Source organism: Anolis sagrei, chromosome 1, assembly GCF_037176765.1.
Source record: "Anolis sagrei isolate rAnoSag1 chromosome 1, rAnoSag1.mat, whole genome shotgun sequence".
In the NCBI taxonomy this organism is placed as follows: Eukaryota; Metazoa; Chordata; class Lepidosauria; order Squamata; family Dactyloidae; genus Anolis; species Anolis sagrei.
Window position 1 is genome coordinate 254,309,504 of NC_090021.1, and position 13,619 is coordinate 254,323,122.

At 38.4% G+C, this 13,619-nt stretch overlaps 1 protein-coding gene across 11 annotated transcripts in view; it reads left to right on the forward strand.

Moving 5' to 3' along the window:
* Positions 1 to 13,619, forward strand: part of MICAL2 (microtubule associated monooxygenase, calponin and LIM domain containing 2) — a 171,903-nt gene that overhangs the window by 151,437 nt on the left and 6,847 nt on the right. For all 11 annotated transcript variants that reach the window (XM_067462654.1, XM_060766856.2, XM_067462655.1 and 8 more), the window contains 4 exons: positions 5,302 to 5,396; positions 6,000 to 6,092; positions 8,556 to 8,649; positions 12,900 to 12,999. In XM_067462654.1, the coding sequence (XP_067318755.1) occupies positions 5,302 to 5,396; positions 6,000 to 6,092; positions 8,556 to 8,649; positions 12,900 to 12,999 (382 nt within the window). The remainder of the gene's footprint in view (positions 1 to 5,301; positions 5,397 to 5,999; positions 6,093 to 8,555; positions 8,650 to 12,899; positions 13,000 to 13,619) is intronic.

Sequence of the window (13,619 nt, forward strand, 5' to 3'; positions counted from 1 at the left end):
TGTTTTGGCCTATGGCTCCCAGAAATCCCAGCCAGTTTACCAGCTTTTAGGATTTCTGGGAGTTGAAAGCCAAAACATCTTGGGACCCACAGGTTGAGAACCACTGTATTATAGCAATGAGGTTCAGCACCTCGGAGAGACATTTCACAGTTCAAGTTAAAGGCCTAAAGGAATTCGTTGTTTTGCTGGAGCTAAAACCACAGGCCTCCAGTTCTCTCAGCTCAGTAGGCTTGCAAGGATTTTGCTCCACTTATTGGAGGTTATGATAATTATACTTTTCAAATAAAATAATTGCCACCCTAATTATCCTAATTAAAATTGCCTGGTTGCTTCTCAAATTTCCTTCTCTTGCATTGCCAGGAACATGGAATTGCAGCAAATGTCTTCTGCTATAGGTTCCTTTGGCATGATGTATCTTGATTTATTCTTTTAATATTCACTGTAGCAGTTTTTAGTATTCTGAAAGCCAGTAAAATGAACAGGTAATGAGGATGGAAGTGTGTTAACCCTACCTTGTTGTGTTTCAGTTGCCCTCTACACAAAAAAGATTACTTTCTTATTTTTCTAGCATTTCAAATAGCCTGAGGACAACATTAAAAAAATCAAAATGTTTTGCATTCAGCAACATGAGACACAGCAAATGCCATCATTTGAGCCATGTAGTATCACCTCCCCCATCTTTAAGTGAGTCCACAACCAAGTAACTATAGAAGGATGTTTAAATAATATAGCTACAGTTATAGTTTTATTGGGACAGATGTATAAAGGAATCCTGTATTTTCTGAGAAAAGGATTGGGAAAAAATTCTAGCAGAAGATTACATAGATACATGCAAGAAGTGAAGCCACTTTGGACACGCATACATATAAATAGGAAGGGGAGTGTGAATTGCAATAGAAACACTAAACAGACGCATAGAGGCATAGTGATGGGAAGACAAGTTCAACCCTAATGATGATCACAATTCTTTGAGACTGGATTTGTCACTTCATCACCGTACCCATATGTTTGGTATGTCTATTATGAGTCACACTCTTCTTCCCACCCCCCATTAGTATACAGGAGTTTCACTCCATATATCTAATGAAGCAGATTGGGGTCCATGAAAAATAATGCTAGAACTCTTTTACACAGTCTCAAAGGTGCTACAGCAGAGCTTTACAAACATTTCATGTTGGTGACACATTTTAGACATGTATCACTTTGCAACACAGTAATTCAGTTTAACTAGCAAACAGGAGTTTAAACCAACTCTTATGAGAGATACAGACACATACATAAATTGTAATAATCTTTCATTTATATATTTTTTCAAAAATATAAGATGTATTGCTTATTTCACATAGACTCAGAGGAGTGGCTTAAAGAGCTGAGCATATTTAGCCTGCAGAAGAGAAGGCTGAGATGAGACATGATGGCCGTGTATAAATATGTGAAAGGAAGTCATAGGGAGGGTGAGAAAACTTATATTCTGCTGCCCTATAGACTAGGTCCTGGAACAATGGCTTCAAACTACAAGAAAGGAGATTCCAGCTGAACATTAGAAAGAACTTCCTGACTGTGAGAGTTGTTCAACAGTGGAACTCTCTGCCCTGGAGTGTTGTAGAGGATCCTTCTTTGAAGGCTTTTTAATAGAGGCTGGATGGGTGCTTTGAATGCAATTTTCCTGCTTCTTGGCAGAGGGTTGGACTGGATGGCCCATAAGGTCACTTCCAACTCTTTGATTGTATGATTTGCATGACACACCTACACAATGCAGTTGACACATTAATGACACAGAAAAGCTCTGTACTACAGGGTTCCTTAGTAGCTTTCCATGCTAAAACAGTCTAACATGGCTATGTCTTTAAAGATTTACTACAGCTGTATCAGAAGTGAGTTATGTTTTTATTGCTGGAAAAGGGCATGCATTTTCTGCATTGGCAGAAAAGAATGGGCTCATTATTTTTAACTATCACTTCCACAGTATGGTGTTCTGCCAGCATTAGGATGAGGGGGCACTTCATCTGCATCTTTCTTTGCCTAAACTGTAACACTAGTTTTAAAACTCTGATTGGTTTAAAATGTAGGCTAATAACATTTACACAGTCTAAAGATGGAAAAGCATTGTGTGTCAGTATGCATGCACACAGACAGTATTTTGAACCCACAGAGAGAAAAATGAGTGCATATTGTTGTTGTGTTTGAATTATTTCTGACTTATGATAACCCTATGGTTATCCTATTAAACGTTTTTGGGGGGATTTGTTCAGAGAGCATTTGCCTTTTGTTTTCCACAGAGATGGAGAGAGTATGACTTGCAGCAAGATCCACAGCCATGAAAACTCCAGCAAGTTTTCATGGCTGTGCAGGGATTGAAACCCTGGTATCTGCACTGGTAGTCCAAACCATTACCCCATGGTAACTCTCAGATGTATAAGCATTTCTCTAATAAATGTAATAATTGTTTAGATAGCCTTTCTCAATGTTTTTACCCTAGAAGAGCCATTTCAACTATTTCAAACTTGTGGGACCCTGCATAGAAAATATTACAGTACAACCCTGTATCCAAGGGCGATATGCCCCAAGACCCCTGTGGATACCTGAAATAATGGATAATAGTGAACCTTAGGTAAAAGTAAAGATTTTCCCCTGGCATTAAGTCCAGTCATGTCTGACTTTGGGGTTGGTGCTCATTTCCATTTCTAAGTCGAAGAGCCAGCATTGTCCGTAAACACCTCCAAGGTCATGTGGCTGGCATGACTGCATGGAGTGCTGTTACCTTCCCGCCGGAGCGGTACCTATTAATCTACTCACATTTGCATGTTTTTGAACTGCTAGACTGGCAGAAGCTGGGGTAACAGTAGGAGCTCACCCTGCTTCCTGGATTCGAACATGCAGCCTTTTGATCAGCAAGTTCAGCAGCTTACCAGGACTGTGGCACAGCTGGCTGGGAGTCAGCTGCATTAGATTACTACTGACTGAATTTTTATTTTTACTGGGGATAACAGATGAAGAGATGGAACTTGACCAGAATGATGATATTTTGTTTAATTATTGCATCACCGCAGCAAGAATAGTTTTGGCAAAAAAAGTGAAAACAGAGCCACTAAGGAAGAATGGATAAACAAAATCATGGAAATTAAAGATATGGATAAACTGACATTTGCACTAAAGGACTCATATGGAAGACCAATGAAAAAAACAGAATGGAAGTTATTTGAGGAATATTTCTTAGTATACGAAGCTAGACAAGACACAAAAGAAGAGGAAGAAACAATTTCAGGAGAAAGAATGATGTAAAAAAAGATGGAACCAGAGAGAAGAAGATTGAGGAAGTCAAAAACCCTTTTCACAATCTTCACCTCCCTCCTTTTCCTTCTTCCCCAGATTCCCTTTTTCTTTCCCTAACCCAAGCAACCCCTGTCACACCCAATCACTAGTCCTGGACCGGACCCCTTTTATCCCCTCTCCCCTACCCCCTCCTCTCCTATTTTACCTTACCTTCAATCCTAAACCCCCTTCTTTTAACTATATGATTACTACTGACTGAAAGTTCATGAGTTCAAAGCCAGCCGGGTTCGGAGTGAGCTTCCGACCATTGTGTGGCTCACTGTTGACCTTTGCAGTCCGAAAGACAGTTGCATCTGTCAAGTAGGAAATTTAGGTACTGCTTACATGGGGAGACTAATTTAACTAATTTACAATGCCATAAAAATCTCCAGCAAGCATGCAAAGAATGAGAAAGTACTCCATCAGTGTCACAAATGGATGGTGAGGCAACAGCTCCCCTGGTGGCCAGAATACCCTCATGAAGCTGGAATGTTAAATTGCCTCTGTGCGTCTGTCTATATATGTTGTGTGTTTATGGCACTGAATGTTTGCCATGTATATGTACATTGTAATCCGCCCTGAGTCCCCTGCAGGGTGAGAAGAGTGGAATATAAATAAATAAATAAATAAATAAACCCACTGTGCCACAGGGGTCTTGTATATTAGCTATATTATGTTATGCATTCCATAACATAGAATCTCACTGGAGGACCTAAAAAGAACCACAAACACTCCTAGAGCTTCTTTAAAAATTGTAAATAAGTGAAACTATGGATATTGAATCCATGGATAAGGGGAGTATATTGTATATTGTATATTTACAGCTAAAATATGTAAATATTTTTTGCGATCACAATTTTTCCTAGAATCCCTGGCAACCTCCCACAAGACCCTCACAAAACCACTCACAACCTGAACAGAGGTTCAACCAGGTGTTAATGATTAATCCTGGAGCAAGCTAAGCATATCAGAGGATGCTCCTCGTACCTGTTCTGTTTTCTCAGAAAGGAGAAGGATGTGAATTAGACATATGAATGGAAATGTTTCATGGCCATTCAAACATTACTTCAAACAAGGCAAAATCAGAATTTTAGGCGCAGAAATGCAAATGAGTTGAAATCTTCAAAGACAGGTTTCTCAGAGATCTACCTTAAATGCCCTTCCGGGGGAATTTTGTAGAAGAATGGGTTGTTTGTTAATATATCTTTATATACGGCTTTTATTTTCAACAGCACGAGAGAAAGAAAATATAAGTGACATTTGTTTAGAGGCTAATTAATGAAATATTTATGTTGCATGAGGCTGTACGATAAAACTGCCTTCGTAAAGCCCATTTGCTTCTGATTATATTTGTGACTTTTTTTATATGACCAGACATTCTGACGCCAGCTTTTTTACACTGAGCAGATGTCACAGAGTAAAAATGGGTGCCAGATGCTGCAAGCCACATAAGGGTAATTTGTTTAAGAGCTGGCGCAGACTTTGGGCATTCAATTACACTGCATGGTGACTCTGAGACCATCATTTAGATAACGTGGCTAACTACAGATATGCATTTTAATAGCAGACTGAATGGGAGGCTGAGCTTTCATGCAAGGAAATGGGAAATAATGACTTGGTCACATAAAACTTGGTATCTTTTGTGGAGAATGGGATGGCCAAAGAGTTGCCAAGTACTGAAACCCTTGAATAGTAGCCAAAAACATAATGAATAAAATCTGTCCAGTTTTCCAAATTGCCATTAGATATAGTCTTTCCAAGCTATGAGCAGGTGCAGGCATACACAGTGGTTGTGATTATTTATTTATTTATTTATTTCCTACTTTTCTCTCAAATCAGGACTCAAAGCAACGAACAACATGTAAACAAAACATACCATACATAGAAATAAACATAAACAACAGATCTGATAAAATTATAAACCCACAAACATCTATACAAAGACTAGGAAGAGAATAATTTATCTTGATCTTTTTGCTTCTTTTTTAGGTCCTAAATATCCACCCTCCAGAAAACAAATGCCTAATTACACTTCTTCATCTTCTGATGGTGAATTAGAACACAAGTCTTCATTATCACGCAAGGTAACTTTTCCAACACTATCCTGCCCTGGCTCTTCTGATTTCCACTATATTTTATTTGTGTGTTTGTTTGAATTCTCAGCTTTCTTGCAATATGGGACCCAAGGCAGCTTACAATTTGAGTTAAAATAACATGCAGTTTAAACAATAGTTAAAACTAAAGTTAAAAAGCAATTAATCCAAATATCATCTTGAAAATATTAATTTATAAGAATTTAAGTCTATTAAACCACAGTAATAATGATAAAAACACAAATTCAGTGCATTCAAATCTGTAGATGTAATAAGGAGAAAGAAGTCATGAATGGCAACTCTGTACTCCCCAAATGTTTACTTTTTAGTCATCAAGGTAATTTGTCTAAGGTTTATAAATGTGCAGATTCATCATCACTGATGGAGCATTACCATTGCCTTTATCGACTGAAATTGCTAATGCCTGACTAAAATTACAGCAAGGTCCCTATTGATGAGGACAAATGGCTTGGAATGTGCCTAGCCTACACAGTGAAAAACTACTTAAACATTCACATTAAAGGAAAAGTCTATGAAAAGCTGTGGCTAAGTACAAAGCATTGATTTTGTGTGTGTGTGTGTTTTTCTCTCTAGACAAAAAGATCTCGCAGAAAAAACAGAAAGTTGGAAAAGGAAACGAAGCAACTAGTTAAGCAAGAGGAATTAAAAAGACTTCATAAAGCACAAGTAATGTTATGTTCCTCTTCTAAATCAAATGGCTTAGTACTGATTGAGTGTCAGATGTTTGCTAAAGCTGATGCCTTGTCGCTCGATAGGTGAGAGGAATCAAAACATGATTGATGAGAAGTCATTAAAAGCTTTGTGTATTCCTTCTTTACAGGTGTTTAATTCAAGATCATTCCAGACATGAATTCCTTTATCTGGATGAAATTTTATGTTTTTCTAACCCTCTAGGGACATAGAAAACCATCTTATATTGTATCTAATCAGTGGGCTGTCTAGTCCCATATTGTCAGTGGCTCTCTTGGGTTTCTGGTAGTATTATTTCTTAGCCTAACAGGAGATCACTGATATTATCTGATAGTCCTTGAAAAATATTAATGAAACCCGGTTCTGTATAGCTATTGAAATCAGATCAAGTCAATGTGTTCACCACACTGTACTTTCTTTTATGCCATTGTTGTTCTTTGACCCTAGGCTGTTAGGAACTGTGGGAGTTGGAAGTCCAAAACACCCGGAGGGCTGAAGTTTGCCCATGCTTGCTCAACAAGATCTAAATAATTATCACAGCCATACAAACAAACAACCAATGCTTCTCCAGATTTATTTAGTGCAATGCATAGCCTAAAGGCACCAGATCTGATATTGGAAGCTAAGCAGGTTCAGCTGTGGTTAATACTTGGACTGGAGACCAACAACAAATACCAGGTGCTATAGGCTGTATTTCAGAGGAAGGTACTCAAAAAAAGCACCGCTGAGTATCCCCTTTTTAAGAAAACCCTAAGAAATCCAGGCAGCTTGAAGGTACACATGCACGTACAAACATACAAAACCATTTATAACTCACCATATAATTTCTTGCTGTTCCTTTTCTTCTCAGAATCATGTTCTGATATACCAGATAGAGCTATTTAGAAAAAATGAATTTGTCTATATTTAAGTGCACACATGTTCATTAGATGATTATGGACCTCATCAGATAGGGATTGGGAAGTGTCCTAAGACATTTTCCCCCAGTCCAGCAATGGATGGGCATGCTGCCCATCCCATGATGTCACTGGACTGGCAAGGAAGTAATGTTCCTGATTACAATTGGAGTGGAAGCATTGTATGATGCTTCCCTCCTAATGTGGGAGCTTGCCCATGTCTAATGGAGCCAGCACTGATCCTCCTCGCTTGGAATACGCTTCCCACATGTGATGGAGGAAGCGTCACCTCGAGGGAGCGATGAACTGGGTGATGCATTTACCTTGATTCCCCTCTGTTTCTTAGGTGAAACTGGATGCTTCCCTGGTTCATGTGATAAGGTCATATGTGGGGAGAATGTGAAGGACCCATTGCTCAGTGCTTGAGGATGTACTGCGTATGCCCAAATATCCTCAAATATCTTCATTTTGAAGTTCCCTGGGTACTTTTTATGCTACACAATTATAGGGGTATAACACCAACAACAACAACAACAACTTTATTCTTATACCCCACCACCATCTCCCCTAAGGTTTGGCTTCCATGGGACCAAATGTCCGTAAGACCATAAAAAAAAACAATCAATCAAACAAAACACAAATTAAAGTAAGAACATAATTAATGAAACATTAGTCCAGTTAAAAACAAACTAAATAGACATAAAAGTGTAACACAGTAGCATTAAAACTCCATCCAATTGATACTCAAATCCAAATTTAGGAACCAGGGCTACTAAAATGGGCATATCCTGGCTATCAAAATGGCTGGGCATGGGAAAGTGAAAAAGCAGAACTATAGGGCCGTGGAATTGGGTGGGGTAAAGAGAGCAACATCTTGTCTGGTTAGTTAAGGACTGGACATTTATAAATGGACTAAGCATTCCCAAATGCTTACTGAAACATCCAAGTTTTCAGTTCCCTGCAAAAAGTGAACAGTGTGAGGGCCTGCCTAATCTCCCTGGGGAGGGAGTTCCAAAGTTGAGGGGCCACCACCAAGAAGGCCCTCTCCCTCATCCCCACCAACCATGCTTGTTATAATTCCACTATAATTGCTATTATTTCATCTTATGGAACCTTAGGATCTCCATTTTACGGACCTTAAGAATTCTTAGCCAGAGAACTCCAATACCTCAAAAGACTCCAAACTCAGGAAATCCACAGAATGTTGCTAGGAATAGAATTATATAGCAGCATAGTTGTGTAGGATGAAAGAACCCCTGGCAGGCTCCCTCATCAGAATCACTTTTTGAAAATGCAAGGACTCTGTCCTGGTACTTTGGGGGAGTCACTGTTCCTCTGAGAAGATAGTGCTCCACAAGTTGGACTAATTTGGCCGCTTTGTAAATTCACAAAGTTTGGAAAAGTGTTTTGTTTAGGCAGTAGTTCACACAACAGCTTTGGTAGGGAATTGGGGGATTATACTCCTCAAAGAGGAATATTTCAGATCTTTGGGCATTATTCTGGCAAATGTATTTGTTTAATAAATTAATATTAATCTTTCTAGGCTATCCAGAGGCTGCTGGAAGAAGTGGATGAGAAGCAAAGAGCTCTGGAGATACATGGTGTTAAAATAGAGAAGGAACTACGGGGAGAAACAGGTAAGGAGTGTAAAATCTGTGAATCTTTGAAGAGTAAGTTTGTTTTCTGAAGTTGTTAAACTGGTTTCTGGAAATTTTACTGAATAAACTTTCTGTTGAGAACACAAAGTCTGGCATGCTATCCCCAGCCTTTTTCATACTCTCCAACATTTCACAGACTGGGACCCAGCAACATCAGAATATGGTCAAAGTCCTAAAAGTTGTTAAAGAATGTACACTTTACTCACTTTGCTTTAATTGCTGCAAAGTGAATTCAAAGTGTGAAAGTAGTTTGCTCTCAATGAATTCAGTGTACTAAGGAAGAGGAGGGAGTATAACCTTGAATATCCTTATAGATTCAGGCAAAAGCCTATCCTCGTTTTTGTGTTTTCGCCCATCAATAACATTTGCCATCTTGGCCTCAGTCTGATGTTGCTTAGTTCCATTTGTCCTGGCTCTTATCTGTGAAACCTTGGAGAGTATGCAAAACAGTTTGACAGCCCCAAGTTGTGACCAAAGTAATTTTCAGCTTGTGTGACTCTCCTGCGTGAAAAATGAACTCAAAATGGGAAGGACTCCATGGCAAAGGCTGAAGACATTCTTGCATGGAAATATCATATATAAAACCATTATATATTGGAATGCTTTGGGGTTTAAAAGTACTATATATACTCAAGTATAAGCCTAGCTTTTAGCACATTTTTATGCTGAAAAAGGCTCCCTCGGTTTATACTCGAGTGAGGGGTCCTGGCAGGAAGGCATTTTGACACAACAACCCAACTGGATCTCTGTGCAGAGATAGAGGAGGAGATGAAGGCACACAGCCTTTCCTGTTTCGGCACAGCAACCCTGGGGTGCTTTGCCAAGAGGAGATGAGAAGCTGTATGACTCAATTACTGTAATTTTATTGGTTTCTATTTTTATTTTGAAATTTACCAGTAGCTGCTGCATTTCCCACCCTAGGCTTATACTTGAGTCAGTAAGTTTTCACAGTTTTTTTGTGGTAAAATTAGGTGCCTCGGCTTATATTCAGGTTGGCTTATACTCAAGTATATATGGTATATGTTCTATTTTTTTTGGCAAAGGTTTATTAAGATATGTCCTTACTGAGTTGGCTGTGTTTGCAAAGTTTGAAGCTCCTTGTTCCTTTCCTTATCATTGGTCATGCAATTCTTCATATTAAGGATAGCTATTCTCCCTGTTTATTGATTGGTAAACAGATGCTGGTGTTCTAGAGGGAAGATGATTACTACTCTTCTTGTAAGTCTCATGTGCAGATTTTTCAGAGATCCTGCAAATCATCCCTAAAATATTTAATGTGGGAAGCTTGCTTAAAACAATATTTATGCTGCTAATGTATAAATCCAGCTGTTCCATTCACCCACACCCTTTAAAAAAAGTAATGTGCATTATTGTTTAATGAATGCCCAGGTCTTATTAGGTTAAGCTGTACTTAAGCAGGGCTGTGCTTATGGAGTTCAAGTGATTTAATAGGTATTATTACGGTAATTAGAAAATCATCACAGTTAACCAATATTATTGAGCTGCAAAGGGTCTGAATAACCAAATTTAGAGACAGGCCTGCAAGTAGTAGCTGTCCCTGACATTAATGTAACTCCCCTCTAATAATTGTGCGAGTTCAGAATGAAAGGCGCTTTTGTTAGTGGGACTTATTCATTAGCAATGTGGATGAATAAGGAAAGGGAGCACAGAAGGGGTGGTGAAACAAAGCACTCCAAAGGCAATGAGCAAAATGTGGTTCTGAGGATTTCAGAGCTGGATCAAGACCTATATATACATTCTAGGAACAAGGGATCATATCAGGGCTGTGAAGGGACTACAAACTTGAATAATATTACATTTATTTTCTGTTATGTCCCTCTTTAAAAAATTCAGAACAGTTTACATTGTATCTCTGCTTGGACATACCATTTAAGTCCACACTTCAATAGTGCTTTACCATGCACAGATTCTGTGTGTGTGTGTGTGTGTGTGTCGACTCTGGGTGGTGGTGTTCATCTCTATTTCTATGCCAAAGAGCCAGCACTGTCCACAGACACCTCCAAGTTCATGTGGCCAGCATAACTGCATGGAGCGCTGTTACCTTCCTGCCAGACCGGTACCTATTAGGGCTGGGCAACCACGGAAAAATTTGTTTCTAAAATCGTTTCGTTTTTTGGGGGGTTTTGCGTTTCGATTTTTAAAAGAATTCCGAAATTTTTCTTTTAAAAAGTTCGATATTTACGAAATTTCGTAAATTACAAAACAATACGAAAAAATTACGAAACAATTACGAATCAATTCATTAATGGCGGACGCGACCGCGCAATATGCTAAAAAACCTCCAAATGGGACAGGGGGAACTTCTGAAGCTTCCCTCTCCCTCTGTTATTGACTGTTGGTGTGATATTTATAATTTTTTTTCACTGATTAAACAAACAACAACTATAAAACTTGCCCCAGACATGCGGAAATAATAACGAAATGATTTCAAAACGATAACGAAACAAATACAAAACGAATTCGAAACAATTACGAAACGAATTTAAAAATTCGTTTCGTTTTTTAGTTGCTCCTGAATGGTTCGTTATCGCTTCGTTATAAAAAAAAAATAACGAATTTTTAACGAATCACAAAATTACGAAACGAAACCGCCCAGCCCTAGTACCTATTGATCTACTCACAATTGCATGTTTTCAAACTGCTAGGTTGGCAGAAGCTGGGGCTGACAGCGGAAACTCATGCTGCTCCCTGGATTTGAACCTCCAATCTTTCAGTCCACAAAGTTTAGCAGCTCAGTGGTTTAACCCATGGTGTCACCGGGGGCTCCCTATCAGATACACTGTTTAATTATATACAAATGTCTTCTTCTGCAGTAATAGTAGAATAAATACATAGAATGACAATGACTACTTCTGTTGCTATTTGCACACTGTTCAATTGTAGCAGTTTGACAACATTTTAACTGTCATGGCTCAGTCATGAGGAATTCTGGGATAAGTCATTTGGGGAGGTATATTTAGACTTCTTTGTCAAAGAGTTCTGGTGTACACTACCCTAAAGTACAACACTAAAGTTTTCTACCAAATAATTCCAAGTACCCTGCCAAAGTACATATCTCTGGATTTCAAAGGCTGTGCCCATGGCAGATAAAGTGGAATCAAACCACTGTAAGTGTGCAGTGTGGATATGCACCAGAGAAACATCCACAACATCTCATAGCAAACATAGCACAGCAGATCCATAAAAGGAACTATATGATCCAGTTTCTCTGGTTTTCTTTTGGCTTTAAAGCAAAGTTAGGGAAGCTACAACAAGCAGAACCAATACAATGATGCAAGTTTTCCAGTACATCAACCAGAGGGTCGAGCATTCAGTTTATCTTCTTTAAAGCAACATAGTTCTTGGTTATATGTAAAAGGCCTCTTGCTCATTTTCAGCCACTCTAGTTAAGGGATATCAAGTCATAAGACTGAGAAATATCTCTGTTTGTTATTTTCTAAGAGGACGGGGGAGTGAAGTAGAAACACCTCCAAAACCTGATTAATTGTGGTTAGATGGAACATTACTCTGATACTTTATATCTTACATTAGAACAAATCTATTATTTGGTTTGGGCCTGGTTTACCTACAGGATTACATCTCCCATACAATCTGCCCCAAAAAGCAAGGTCCTCTGGGGAACCCTTACTCCAACCAGCCAGAACCCAACTGGCAACCGTCATCAAGAGGACTTTTTAATCAACCACCCCAAGACTGTGGAATGACCTGCCCGAAAATCTATATCTTCTGGCAGGCCCACCCAACCAATTTTACCCACAAATTTTAAACTTGTGTCTTGTGTTTAAGCTTTGCTGTGTGTATTTTAATATGCATTTTGTAGAAATATGTTTTAATATGGGTATTTTATAGAATGTTTTAGAAGATTATGTGTTTTAGTGATGTTGTAACCCATTTCGAGCTGTGAGGAGAGATGGGTAAGAAATTATTATTACCAAAATGGAGAATAATTATTGGTGTATCTTAATATCAGACGCATCCAAACTGTGAAACACATTTTTAATCTATTTTATAACCTAGATTTCTACCTGATGTTTGGCTACTGCAAAATATTTAACAGATTACAAGTGCATTCTTAACTCATTTGGGACTTTTTAGAGGAAGAAACTTTAGCAAACATTACTTTGGCCTCAGCATGGTGTAATTTTTATGCTTGTGGGGAAGATAACTCGATCTTGCAAATACATATATATATTTAATATCTTAAACAGATTCAAGCACACAAGATGAAACTCAGCTGCTACATGAATGGTTTGAGCTGGTATTGGAGAAGAATAAATTGATGTGCTATGAATCAGAACTGTTGCTCATGTAAGTAGGACCTCACAGCTAGCCATTAGTGACAAAAATGTCAGAAATGGGGGAATATGTTCATGTTCTAGGCAGAGAATTGGTGCATGCAGATGTCCATTACTGAACTAAATGTTTGTGTTACGCCTTGCATAGCATATCACCATTAGGGAAGAAGAGACACAGGGTGTTGTTTCTTCTTATGCTGTTGTCTTTTGCAACTGAATGTGTTTTATTGCAAATGCATCCAAATCCTACAATCTGTTTTGAATATATATTATCAGAGGATCCCAATGTACTATTAGTAACAGAAAATACATTCACCTGTGATGAATCCTGATGAATCCTTAGGCACTTAATCTGCTAGAAGAGAAAAATGTGGCAATGCTGGACAAGCATCTGAAATAGATACGCGCACAGCCCTCATTTGCAAATTGTTGCAAAATGTTGAAAAACAAAGGGGTGCGCAAATGTTAACATTTTTGAGGGGGTAGAAATGGTTTCGGTCCTATATAATACAGTTTCAGATTTAGTATACTTCAAAATAATATGAATCATGTTTATAATAAATCCTTAAAAAGCTCTGCAGATTTGAGCTGAAAGTTATATCTAAGGGTGAATTGTGAATTGGAGAAACATTA